Source organism: Gigantopelta aegis, chromosome 10, assembly GCF_016097555.1.
Source record: "Gigantopelta aegis isolate Gae_Host chromosome 10, Gae_host_genome, whole genome shotgun sequence".
Classification (NCBI taxonomy): Eukaryota; Metazoa; Mollusca; class Gastropoda; order Neomphalida; family Peltospiridae; genus Gigantopelta; species Gigantopelta aegis.
In genome coordinates, this window is record NC_054708.1 from 84,127 (window position 1) to 98,332 (window position 14,206).

The following is a 14,206-nucleotide window of genomic DNA, read 5'->3' on the forward strand; positions in this document are numbered from 1 at the left end:
ACGCTAACAGCTTTGATTTGAGTGCTTGCACTGGTCAAATGCTGCCCTACAGGACGTCCTCGTTCAGTTAGGTTCTTCTAACGTGAACAACTTTGACTCGAGTGCTTGCACTGGTCAAATGCTGCCTACAGGATGTCCTGGTCCAATTAGGTTCTTCTAACGCGAACAACTTTGACTCGACAATTAGGTTCTTCTAACGTGAACAGCTTTCACTCAACAATTAGGTTCTTCTAACGCGAACAGCTTTAAACCAGCATGGCAGCAATTAGGTTCTTGTAACGCGAACAGCTTTGACTCGACAATTAGGCTCCTCTAACGCTAACAGCTTTGATTTGAGTGCTTGCACTGGTCAAATGCTGCCCTGCAGGACGTCCTCGTTCAATTAGGTTCTTCTAACGTGAACAACTTTGACTCGAGTGCTTGCACTGGTCAAATGCTGCCTACAGGATGTCCTGGTCCAATTAGGTTCTTCTAACGCGAACAACTTTGACTCGAGTGCTTGCAGTGGTCAAATGCTGCCTACAGGATGTCCTGGTTCATTCATAGGGACTCTGGGTGAGCCGAGATACAGACAAAACATAGTCCAGTTAGCAGTTTGGCTGGTCAAGCAAAGATTTGTATTTTAAATACCTTAAAGTTTAGATAAACTTTAAATCAACAGTTTCAAACTAATAATTACCTGTAAGAGATTGCAAATAAATTTTCAACAGACAAGTTCAGTAGTTAATTTAGCCATGTGTCTGTTCTATCCAGTCCTATGACTAATATAGAAACACAGGTATAACACACGATATGTGGGGAAGGGGAATGATACAAGCATTCCAGTTCTAACAGGCCTGATTAATAGTGGAAATAAACATTGTTTCAATGGAGTCCTCACATTAAACATCCAAATGCCCTCACTGTTACAAGAAATAAACACTGTTTATAAAGTCCTCACCTTAAACATACACATGCCCTCACTGTTACAAGAAATAAACACTGCTTATAAAGTCCTCACCTTAAACATACACATGCCCTCACTGTTACAAGAAATAAACATTGTTTATAAAGTCCTCACCTTAAACATACAAATGCCCTCACTGTTACAAGAAATAAACATTGTTTATAAAGTCCTCACCTTAAACATACACATGCCCTCACTGTTACAAGAAATAAACACTGCTTATAAAGTCCTCACCTTAAACATACACATGCCCTCACTGTTACAAGAAATAAACACTGTTTATAAAGTCCTCACCTTAAACATACACATGCCCTCACTGTTACAAGAAATAAACACTGCTTATAAAGTCCTCACCTTAAACATACACATGCCCTCACTGTTACAAGAAATAAACACTGCTTATAAAGTCCTCACCTTAAACATACACATGCCCTCACTGTTACACGTCACACACACACTGTTGTAGACGATGTAGTTGGTGTATACACTAATGATGTTCTCAACGTTACTGATGCTGATGGCGTAACTGCCGACAGCCGGCAGGTTACACCGGACGGTGTTGAAGTTGATGAACACTGCAGCAGCCTGAATGGTTTCATTGGATATAATCAACACCGACTGAATCTACAAATATATCATAAGATGTCTTAACATAAATCAACAAACATAACATACCATTGTCATGTATATACAGATATATAGAGGCTATTTAATGGATTTTTTCAAATACGATATTTATGTCAACGACTACGAGTGATGTGTGAAAACCATATTTTCATGAATTGAGAAGAATGAGTGGAAATATGGTTTTCACACATCACGAGTTGACATAAAAATCGTATTCGAAAAAACACCATGAAATGGTCTATTTATTATATACATCTTTCCTAATTTTGGACAATATCTTTCACTTTTTGTTATTATCTTTTGCTTATCCTATCGAAAACACATTATGCCATGATATATTTCTTCTGATGAAACTTTTCCAGAAAATTTACTTGATCATAGACTTTTTAAAAGAAATTTAAAGAAAAATTATTTTATTTAATTATTAAATTAACATTTACTTAATACTGTTGTGCAAACATACCTGACAAAGCGGTGCTAAAATTAAAACCCCACAATAACAAAACGAATTGAACGCCATTTAAAGTTACACTCAAGGACTGTACATTGTGTCATCTTTATTTAGCTTCGTATTCAGATGTTTATCGTAATATGCTCCATAGTTATTTAAATTACTCTTCTTTTTTTTTAAATACGATCAGATGCATTGGTAATCATCAAAGTTAAATACGAAGAAACAAGATATTTAAAGGGAGATAATTTAATCATGAACTTTTACAAAAAAGTAAATACGATTTCTATATTTTCAGTGCAATGAAAATATAACTTTTCACCTGATATCACTTTTATTGTTTTTGTAGATCTATATATTTCATTGCTAAGTATATAATACATATACATATTTAACATAAAGCAATAAACATGTTATAACATTGTCATCAATGTACACATATATGACAACATGTTTAAAACAAAGCACCAAACATATTATAACATACCATTGTAATGAATCTACAAATACATTATAACATGTTTAACACAAAAATAAGGCACTGGTTCTTTCTTAATGCACTTCTTATTTATAGTTTCTTATGCAGCACTTCTTATTTATAGTTTCTTATGCAGCACTTCTTATTTATAATTTCTTATGCAGCACTTCTTATTTATAGTTTCTTATGCAGCACTTCTTATTTATAGTTTCTTATGCAGCACTTCTTATTTATAGTTTCTTATGCAGCACTTCTTATTTATAATTTCTGGCATTTTAAACAGCTCATATACAAATCAGGCCTCAGAGAACAGAAAATAAACATAAACCAGTTATGCGTTACACAATAACAAATTCAGGCCACCCATTTCATTTTGTTTGCTAACCCATCATGAACATGTAAATGATGTCATGAATTCCATGCATGAATGAAAAATGGGTTATGCCAACTATACTTATGCGAACGATGCACAAACGAAACTATTGCTCTCGCAATTTTCAGAAGCCGGCAAATGATTAATGCATAAATTAAAGATATGGACGATATCATGGACATTAAATCCTATTAATACACATTATATGGTATGTGGTTCCATGCAGTGAAGTGTTTCACCTGGATTGACTTGAAGTAGCACGTGAGAGATGCAGACTCGTAGAAGTTCTCTCCGTAGATGTAGACCCACGTGCTACACGCACCTGCAGACAGATCACACCATCCTCCTTCACGGATCGCCTCAACCGACGGTGGAGCCGACAGATTGATGGAGCAGTCCGGCCCCGCATAGCCCTCGTGGCAATCACACACACCTGTGAAATAATTACACAGACACACCTGTGAAACAATTACACAGACACACCTGTGAAACAATTACACAGACACACCTGTGAAACAATCACACACACCTGTGAAACAATCACACACACCTGTGAAACAATTACACAGACACACCTGTGAAACAATCACACACACCTGTGAAACAATCACACAGACACACCTGTGAAACAATCACACATACCTGTAAAACAATCACACACACACCTGTAAACAAATTAAATATATTTTTAAAACAATTGTGATGACAATTACACACTCATTGTAAATCAGACCTATCAATAGACATCATAGTTTGAACATAAAAATACATTATTGTATTCCTACTGAAATTCAGACGTGCATTCATGGTGCTTGTGAACTGTCAAGAAATTAGTGCGCCAGATCTCCTGTTCAGGATTGTGTTAAAGATTGTTGTAATTAAGTAACGTAAAATCTTCATACACATCGTCTGTACAGGTTAAAAATAGTTGTGTTGTAATTCTGTAAAGTAAAATCTTCATATACACCAACTGTACAGGTTATAAATAGTTGTGTTGTAAAGTAAAATCATCATACACACCGTCTCTACAGGTTAACGATTGCTGTGGTATAATTCTGAAAAATAAAATCTTCATACACACCATCTCTACAGGATCCATGATCGTTGCACTCGTCGTCACACATACTGCCGATGATGTTGATGTCGATGGTAAAACGACCATGCAGCCGCACCCAGAACTTGATGTTCACCTCTACTTCAAACAGACACTGTTCCTTCACGTTCTCCAGGGCGGCACTAGCAAAACTGATGTCGTCCATTATCTACAAGCAGTCCAGGATGTTAGTAACAAATGTATATATAAAGCAATTTCTTCATATTATTAGAGGTCTTTCCTTTCTCATACACACACAAAGTGAGAGAGAGAGAGAGAGAGAGAGAGAGAGAGAGAGAGAGAGAGAGAGAGAGAGAGAGAGAGAGAGAGAGAGAGAGAGAGAGAGAGAGAGAGAGATACAGAGAGACAGACATAGAGAGAGAGACACATAGAGACAGAGAGACAGACATAGAGACAGACAGATACATCAATATGAACAGAGGGAGAAAGAGAGGGAATTAGTGACAAGGAGAGAGATAGAGATAGATAGATAGAGAGAGAGAGATAGAGAGAGATAGAGAGAAAGAGACAGTGACAGAGACAGAGAGACAGAAAAAGGCAATACCTGTATGTCCTCCACACAAGCAGTAATCACAGGTTCAAGCTCAATGCTCTTGACTTTACTGGTACAGACGCGTCCTGAGTCACGACCCTGAATATAATCTGTGCAGAACTCGAGTGCTCTTTTCCATGTCCAGCCACTAGGAGTCGGCCACACAAACACCTTAAAAACATCATAATACTGAAATGCGGGACTTCCACAACTCATGATTATTTATCAACTTTCTAACTAGTTTCAAAACTCAACATAAAAATACACCAGTTATCGATTTGTCGAACAAACATGATTAACATTTATCTAAGAAAAGTTTGAAATGCTGGGGCAAACAGAATACTTGAAGGAATACAGTGGCTGTGTTTGATATTATTATTAGGTTTCCCCAAACTAATGATAAACAAACAAAGGTTTATTCCCTCTTTGAAGGATATCAGAAAATCATTTTGAATGTAATTCTTATGATCTGCAGGCAATCGATCAGTTTGATCATGTGGTATTTTGAAGCCTGTATTATACACAGACACAACATAGATTTACAACATGTAGTTAACATGATATTCAAACACTAACCCCAGGGATGTAGTTAACATGATATTCAAACACTGACCATAGGGATGTAGTTGACATCATATTCAAATATAACACATTCACCCCTGGTATGTAGTTCAAACACAACACACTAAGGGATGTAGTTAACATCATATTTAAATAGAACACACTTACCCCAGGGATATAGGTAACATCATATTTAAATAGAACACACTTACCCCAGGGATGTAGTTAACATCATATTTAAACAAACACACTTACCTCAGGGATGTAGTTAACATCATATTTAAACAGAACACACTTACTCCAGGGATGTAGTTAACATCATATTTAAATAGAACACACTTACCCCAGGGATGTAGTTAACATCATATTTAAATAGAACACACTTACCCCAGGGATGTAGTTAACATCATATTTAAACAGACACACTTACCTCAGGAATGTAGTTAACATCATATTCAAACAGAACACACTGAATCGGATTTATGATAGCAGTTAATTTTAGTTCCTCTGTGATGTCTGTTCCTAAGAAAACCAAAAGAAATATTAAAAAAAGAGAGTAGAAAGTCCATCAGTTTCTCAACGTTGGACCATATAAAGTCACCAAACTAAACACTAGATAACGAATTATCTCTGATTGCAGAACATCTTATATTATTTATGAAGTATCTTCTTCCTTCAAGTTACTGTAATCAGGGTTAGAATGTAAAGGAAAATTGTCAACTGTAATAAACCTAAATCTTTCTTGGCACTGTGATAGTAAACCTTTAACAAAAGGTATATAACATTACTCAACTTAAATGGTTATGTACAAACACATACCATCTGTGTAAAACTAAAACTAAACCAAACCGTGTTATGCTAGATAACATGAAACAAACATACCGTTATGCATGATCAAAGACTGTATAAACACAACTTCTAGCTTGTACAATATATTCGTAATTTTATTACATGTAATATAATTTCATTTGTAGAGATGGCCCCAGTAGAGACTAGCTTTGTACTAATTGAGTTAGTCTTTAAAGAGATTATTATGAATTATTAGTAGTAGTAGTAATAATAATACAGTTAGTGTTATTATGATTATTAGACCTCTTCTGATCTTCTTGAAGTTCTGTTGACAGGTGTAAGCATATCCACTATCACACTCCATGTTTAGCTTGTCTCGACAGGAACACAACTGGCTGGCGATGGAGTTGCTTGTGGTTGTAGTTGTATGACATAGACCACTGTACAGCGAGTCCTCTCTACCTACCCTGTATTACAAACATGACAAACACACATTAAAAACATTTCACTGTACAGAAAGTCCTCTCTACTTTCCCCGTTATACAAACAGCTACATGTTAAGATGTAATTTTCCTTCCAGCTAAGAGAGATTTTGTTAAGATATATAATTTTATTTTCAACTAAGAGAGAACTCATTATGATGTATTATTTTACCTCCAGCTAAGAGAGAACTCATAATGATATATTATTTTACCTTCAACTAAAGGAGAACTTCTTAATGTATATTATTTTATCTCCAGCTAAGGGAGAACTCATTATGATATATTATTTTGCCTCCAGCTAAGGGAGAACTCATTATGATATATTATTTTACCTGCAGCTAAGTAAGGACGCATTATGATATATTATTTCACCTCCAGCTAAAGGAGAACTCATTATAATATATTATTTTACCTCCAGCTAAGGGAGAACTTGTTTGGATATATTCCTCCAACAATTTCGTGTACATCTCTAGTTTGTAGATCGTTATTCTTGTTTCCATCAAATGTTCCACAAAGACCTGACAAGACAAATGTTACGTATCATCAATGAATTATATTTGTAGTGACACCTAAACGTAAAAATAATAAATAAAAATACACCTGTGTGATGATGCTGATAATGCACCTCATGACATCCTTTTAAGAGACACTAATCATTCGAACTTCATCATCACAAATTTGTTTTAGCTTACACAATACCATTCATCTTCCTTAAAATCCTCAAGCTACAAGACAGGGAGATCAGAGAGGTAAAGTTTCCTCCACTTCCCCGACAGTACTGGAGCAAATCTTCGCATTCAAATAAACACAATGGAGATGTTCGGGCAAAATGAGTTGGTCTGAAACCTTTTCACCATGTATTTCCATCATTCTACTCACATTATTAGTGGTATTCCTTATAAAAATGATTTAGCTGTTTGGTATTAATGAAAATATAAATAAACGTTGATATCCATATTCAGGAAGTTTAGTTTTATTAGGGCACAATAGAAATACATAATTTTACTGGATTACAAATATTACACAATTTACAAAGAGTATATCAAATTTAGCATCTGTGTGGTTTCTATCAACAGTGAAATCAGACTCCCGAAATCAGACTCTCAATAAACCTAAATTCCCTCAAAAGTGGACGTTTTTAACAGTGACTTGTTAAAAATCAGTAGACAACAGAACTCTCTAAGCTGGATACCGCTAATAGCAGAGTTTAGAGAGGTGTCTGTGTACACTATATATGATGAAATAACAAGCTGGATACCCCTAATAGCAGAGTTTAGAGAGGTGTCTGTGTACACTATATATGATGAAATAACAAGCTGGATACCGCTAATAGCAGAGTTTAGAGAGGTGTCTGTGTACAATACATATGATGGAATAACAAGCTGGATACCACTAATAGCAGAGTTTAGAGAGGTGTCTGTGTACAATACGTATGATGGAATAACAAGCTGGATACCACTAATAGCAGAGTTTAGAGAGGTGTCTGTGTACAATACGTATGATGGAATAACAAGCTGGATACCACTAATAGCAGAGTTTAGAGAGGTGTCTGTGTACACTATATATGATGAAATAACAAGCTGGATACCGCTAATAGCAGAGTTTAGAGAGGTGTCTGTGTACGATACATATGATGAAATAACAAGCTGGATACCGCTAATAGCAGAGTTTAGAGAGGTGTCTGTGTACGATACATATGATAAATAACAAGCTGGATACCGCTAATAGCAGAGTTTAGAGAGGTGTCTGTGTACGATACATATGATGAAATAACATGCTGGATTTTAACATTAAGTAGAACAACTGTTTACAAAAAACAAAGTATTTGTTTATATTTGCCAACATTTGTCAATGTGTAGCTAATGAGAAATATCATACCTGTATGTCTGTATGGTAATTATAAAGAATATAAAAGCATATCATCCATGTGATAATTGCAAAAGATAATAGCATGTGATATTTCTAAAATTAGAATTAACAATATATATCCTGTTTAATAATTCTAAGTAAGTTTATTGACCTAGGACTTAAAGTTTATGAGAAACTGATCTAAATGTGAAACTTTATTGCAAAACCGTAACGTTCAAAAACATAATACCTATATATTGCCTTTTTACTTTGCAAAGGCAAGTTAAAATAACAGATACTGTAAACGCATACCTTCTGTGTGATAATTCTAAGAAGATAATGTAAAAGCATACCTTCTGTGTGATAATTCTCAGAAGATAATGTAAAAGTATACCTTCTGTGTGATATTTCTAAACAGATAATACAGATAATGTAAAAGAATACCTTCTGTGTGCTCATTCTAAACAGATAATGTAAAAGCATACCTTTTGTGTGCTCCTACTAAACAGATAATGTAAAAGCATACCTTCTGTCTGCTCATTCTAAACAGATAATGTAAAAGAATACCTTCTGTGTGATCATTCTAAACAGATAATGTAAACGCATACCTTCTGTGTGATCATTCTAAACAAATAATGTAAAAGCATACCTTGGGTGTGCTCCTACTAAACAGATAATGTAAAAGCATACCTTATGTGTGCTCATTCTAAACATAATGTAGAAGCATACCTTCTGTGTGACCATTCTAAAGAGATAATGTAAAAGCATACCTTGTGTGCTCATTCTAAACAGATAATATAAAAGCATACCTTCTGTGTGCTCATTCTAAACATAATGTAAAAGCATACCTTCTGTGTGATCATTCTAAACAGATAATGTAAAAGCATACCTTCTGTATGCTCATTCTAAACAGATAACGTAACAGCATACCTTCTGTGTGCGCATAGTCCACTGCTGATGCTTTAAACCATACATTCATGAAGTTCTTTGTCTTTCCCCGACCGACAGACACAGTTAACGTCGATCCTGTTGGTAAGATCACCTGAAACAGCCACATTAAAAAAATTAGATTATTTATCTCCAATTGTTTTACTATTTCCATTTATCAAATGTGTTAGTTTTACTTTGTTGGGTTTTTACCCACCCTCTCTTTCGTCTTGTGTAACTGCTGTTGTTATGAACTTTTAATGAAATTTTGTAACATGCTTTGTTTGTCAATGAACAATGGACTGATATATATATATATATATATATATATAAACATATTCTAAGATTGTATACAAACTCCCAGCTATGGACAAAAAAAGCCTATTCTAACATGAAACACAAATAGGGATTGACGTGGACATTCAAAGCAAGCTGTTGTAGCACACGCTTGTCATGGGCACAGGTGTTGATCCATGCCGGCTCCTCCATCCAGGAGAGGAAAGGGTTTGGGATGGGTGGGAAGAGGGAACGCATGCACTGGCAAGTGCAAGAGAACACCAGCAGCTCGACCGGGGTCGGTAGAGAACGGGGGGCATTAGTGGTGCTATTTTCATGAGGTAATGTGGCGCATAATTTGGAACTGTTAATTGAAAACGAAATGGAGCCACTTAAGTAATATTGACTTAGTTTGCCGAATACTCACAGCATACTTCTTCCCTCCATTTATTCTGATGACCCTCAGCCCAGAGGAGAGTTCTCCCTTGATGTACATCCGTACTGAGATCGGCGTCGATCTCGTCGACTCTCCCATTGACGGACCGCACCTGTCAACCACCACCACGTCATCATCAACTCGCACAGCAACAGCACAGTTACACGACGCCTTGCCATTGCAGGAGCGGTAAAACGTGTGTATCTGCAAAACATAACATAGTAAGTAAACACATACACTTATACATATATATACATATATACCCAGTCACTTGTAGTGTACCCAGTCACTTGTAGTGTACCCAGTCACTTGTATTGTACCCAGTCACCTGTATTGTACCCAGTCACCTGTATTGTACCAGTCACTTGTATTGTACCCAATCACATGTATTGTACCCAGTCACTTGTATTGTACCCAGTCACTTGTATTGTACCCAATCACTTGTATTGTACCCTATCACATGTGTTGTACCCAGTCACTTGTATTGTACCCAATCACTTGTATTGTACCCAGTCACTTATATTGTATGGAAGTCACTTGTATGGTACCCAGTCACTTGTATTGTACCAAGTCACTTGTATTGTATCAAAGTAACTTGTATTGTATCAAAGTCACTTGTATTGTACCAAGTCACTTGTATTGTATCAAAGTCACTTGTATTGTCACTTGTATTGTATCAAAGTCACTTGTATTGTACAAAGTCATGTATTCTACCAAGTCACTTGTATTGTACCAAGTCACTTGTATTTTATCAAAGTAACTTGTATTGTACCAAGTAACTTGTAGTGTATCAAAATAACTTGTATTATATTAAAATAACTTGTATTGTATCATGTAACCCATTCATATACTATGCTCTGACAATGCTTGGTACATCTTTTTAAAATTATTAAATATCATAATCCCATACCTTGGCAATTTTAATAATCAAAACATTTCGTACTTTGATCCACATGCTGCATATTTGAAGGTACACGGGTTAGCAATGAACAGATTTGGATCACTTTGTACTACGGTTTCCTCCTGGAACAGGGGGAGATAAATCTCAGTACTGATCACGAATCAGAGACTAATATTACTTTAGTAAAAATATACATATATAAACACTTACTTCATAAGGCAGAGTAGTGTGCCGATACAGTACAAACTCTCCTACATTGAAATTGTTGTAATATCTAGAAACAGAAAACACAAAATAACAAATAAAAACCAAATAGTATACTATTTTACAACAAGTCTCTCTCTCTCTCTCTCTCTCTCTCTCTCTCTCTCTCTCTCTCTCTCTCTCTCTCTCTCTCTCTCTCTCTCTCTCTCTCTCTCTCCCTCCCTCCCTCCCTCTCTCTCTCTCTCTCACATCCTCTCTCTCAGAGGTGCTGTAATCATGAACCATATTAACCCTTCCTGATCTTGGTTTTAGTGAGATTGAGTTGAGAATAGATAGGTGCTGTAATCATGAACCTTATCAACCCTTCCTGATCTTGGTTTTAGTGAGATTAAAACACTGAGTTGAGAATAGATAGGTGCTGTAATCATGAACTTTATCAACCCTTCCTGATCTTGGTTTTAGTGAGATTAAAACACTGAGTTGAGAATAGATAGGTGCTGTAATCATGAACCTTATCAACCCTTCCTGATCTTGGTTTTAATGAGATTAAAACACTGAGTTGAGAATAGATAGGTGCTGTAATCATGAACCGTGTCAACCCTTCCTGATCTTGGTTGTAGTGAGATTAAAACACTGATTTGAGAATATATAGGTGCTGTAACCATGAACCATATCAACCCTTCCTGATCTTTGTTTTAGTGAGATTAAAACACTGGGTAGAGAATAGATAGGTGCTGTAATCATGAACCATACCAACCCTTCCTGATCTTGGTTTTAGTGAGATTAAAACACTGAGTTGAGAATAGATAGGTGCTGCAATTATGAACCATATCAACCCTTCCTGATCTTGGTTTTAGTGAGATTAAAACACTGGGTAGAGAATAGATAGGTGCTGTAATCATGAACCATGTCAATCCTTCCTGATCTTGGTTGTAGTGAGATTAAAACACTGGGTAGAGAATAGATAGGTGCTGTAACCATGAACCTTATCAACCCTTCCTGATCTTGGTTTTAGTGAGATTAAAACACTGGGTAGAGAATAGATAGGTGCTGTAATCATGAACCATATCAACCCTTCCTGATCTTGGTTTTAGTGAGATTAAAACTCTGGGTAGAGAATAGATAGGTGCTGTAATCATGAACCATATCAACCCTTCCTGATCTTGGTTTTAATGAGATTAAAACACTTAGTAGAGAATAGATAGGTGCTGTAATCATGAACCATACCAACCCTTCCTGATCTTGGTTTTAGTGTGTTTGAAACACTGGGTAGAGAATAGATAGGTGCTGTAATCATGAACCATACCAATCCTTCCTGCTCTTGGTTTTAGTGTGTTTGAAACACTGGGTAGAGAATAGATAGGTGCTGTAATCATGAACCATACCAATCCTTCCTGCTCTTGGTTTTAGTGTGTTTGAAACACTGAGTTGAGAATAGATAGGTGCTGTAATCATGAACCATATCAACCCTTCCTGATCTTGGTTTTAGAAAGATTAAAACACTGGGTAGAGAATAGATAGGTGCTGTAATCATGAACCATATCAACCCTTCCTTATCTTGGTTTTAGTGAGATTACAACACTGGGTAGAGAATAGATAGGTGCTGTAATCATGAACCATACCAACCCTTCCTGATCTTGGTTTCAGTGAGATTAAAACACTGGGTAGAGAATAGATAAGTGCTGTAATCATGAACCATATCAACCCTTCCTGATCTTTGTTTTAGTGAGATTAAAACACTGGGTAGAGAATAGATAGGTGCTGTATTCATGAACCATACCAACCCTTCCTGATCTTTGTTTTAGTGAGATTAAAACACTGGGTAGAGAATAGATAGGTGCTGTAATCATGAACCATATCAACCCTTCCTGATCTTGGTTTTAGTGAGATTAAAATGTGAGATTAAAACTCTGGGTAGAGAATAGATAGGTGCTGTAATCATGAACCATATCAACCCTTCCTGGTCTTGGTTTTAGTGAGATTAAAACACTGGGTAGAGAATAGATAGGTGATGTAATCATGAACCTTATCAACCCTTCCTGATCTTACTGAAGCCAGTCCGTCCCATTTGAAAAAAATAATTTCAGTTTGTTTTGACGTAGGACGAAAAGTAAACGTGTTTTGGAAATAACAAAAAAGTACTATAGTGTGTGTGCAATTTAGAAAACAATCGGCTCAGAAATAAATAACTTGTAGTAAATTCCATAGTATGAAAAAAAGACGTTCCCTGTGGGAAAGACTACAAGTATAGTTGAAAAGACTGGAATTGTTACCGTACCTGCCATCAAATGTGGTCATGTGTGGGTCATTGATCGATTTGCAGACTGCATGCCAGTTGGTATCTTTAATCAACAGCTGAAAATCAACATAGCTTTCTTAAATGATAACTTTCTATTTTCTATTACAAGACAATACAACATTTCAGTGTATCATCGCATTGTTATCTTTAAATATAATTTTGTATTGTATTGTATTAAGGGCATTGAACATTGTACTAAATACAAAATTCTGTTGTACTCAATAATACATTTTACATATAGCACTTTACTGTATTCAATACATTTTACTAAACTCAATACAACACTGCACTGGACTCAATACAACATTGTACTCTGCTCAATACATTGTAGTACTGTGCTACTTCGATTCACTGATTTATTGAGATAGTCTCCTGAACAAGAAGAGTTCCACTGTATCAATACAACATCGTACTGTGGTACCTCTACTGTGGTTACTGAGATAGTCTCCCGAACAAGAAGAGTTCCACTGTATTAATACAAAATTGTACTGTGGTTAATGAGTAGTTTTAAAATATATCTAACAAGCGAAAGCGAGTTTGATATGTTTCTAAACAACGAGTTGTAAGATAAATGGTATCTAACGGACACGAATCTATTATTCTATTTCTTACATATCCTAAAAAATCAGGTTTTAAGCAAATTTTAACATCTTTTTCGACTAAAAGTTATCTACAGCCGTTGCACTTGTAGCCGACTTACACGTAACAGACACATGAATGTCAGGTTAACTATACGTAACAGTCCAATCGATTTCCATCGTGTAGTTTTTCATTGGTTGTATGGCATTGGTGACCTGGTCATCACCTAGGAGCAGCCAGTCGTATGTCTTCAACCAAGTGTAACCAAAAATAATGCATGGTGTTCTCACCAACGGATGTGTAAGAAAATGTTGTACTGTGTTACTTACCTCTACCGTAGCCACTGAGACGGTCTCCTGAACAAGAAGAGTTCCGCTGTATTA

The 14,206-nt window shown here is 35.9% G+C and overlaps 1 protein-coding gene across 2 annotated transcripts in view; it reads right to left on the reverse strand.

Moving 5' to 3' along the window:
- The window catches only part of LOC121382945, a 211,391-nt gene that overhangs the window by 40,925 nt on the left and 156,260 nt on the right, over window positions 1–14,206 (reverse strand). For both annotated transcript variants that reach the window (XM_041512633.1, XM_041512632.1), the window contains 11 exons: window positions 13,224–13,300; window positions 10,952–11,015; window positions 9,832–10,044; window positions 9,132–9,243; window positions 6,766–6,871; window positions 6,175–6,338; window positions 5,513–5,604; window positions 4,534–4,692; window positions 3,957–4,137; window positions 3,115–3,308; window positions 1,361–1,570 (listed from right to left, as the gene is read on the reverse strand). In XM_041512633.1, coding sequence (XP_041368567.1) covers window positions 1,361–1,570; window positions 3,115–3,308; window positions 3,957–4,137; window positions 4,534–4,692; window positions 5,513–5,604; window positions 6,175–6,338; window positions 6,766–6,871; window positions 9,132–9,243; window positions 9,832–10,044; window positions 10,952–11,015; window positions 13,224–13,300 — 1,572 coding nt within the window. The remainder of the gene's footprint in view (window positions 1–1,360; window positions 1,571–3,114; window positions 3,309–3,956; window positions 4,138–4,533; window positions 4,693–5,512; window positions 5,605–6,174; window positions 6,339–6,765; window positions 6,872–9,131; window positions 9,244–9,831; window positions 10,045–10,951; window positions 11,016–13,223; window positions 13,301–14,206) is intronic.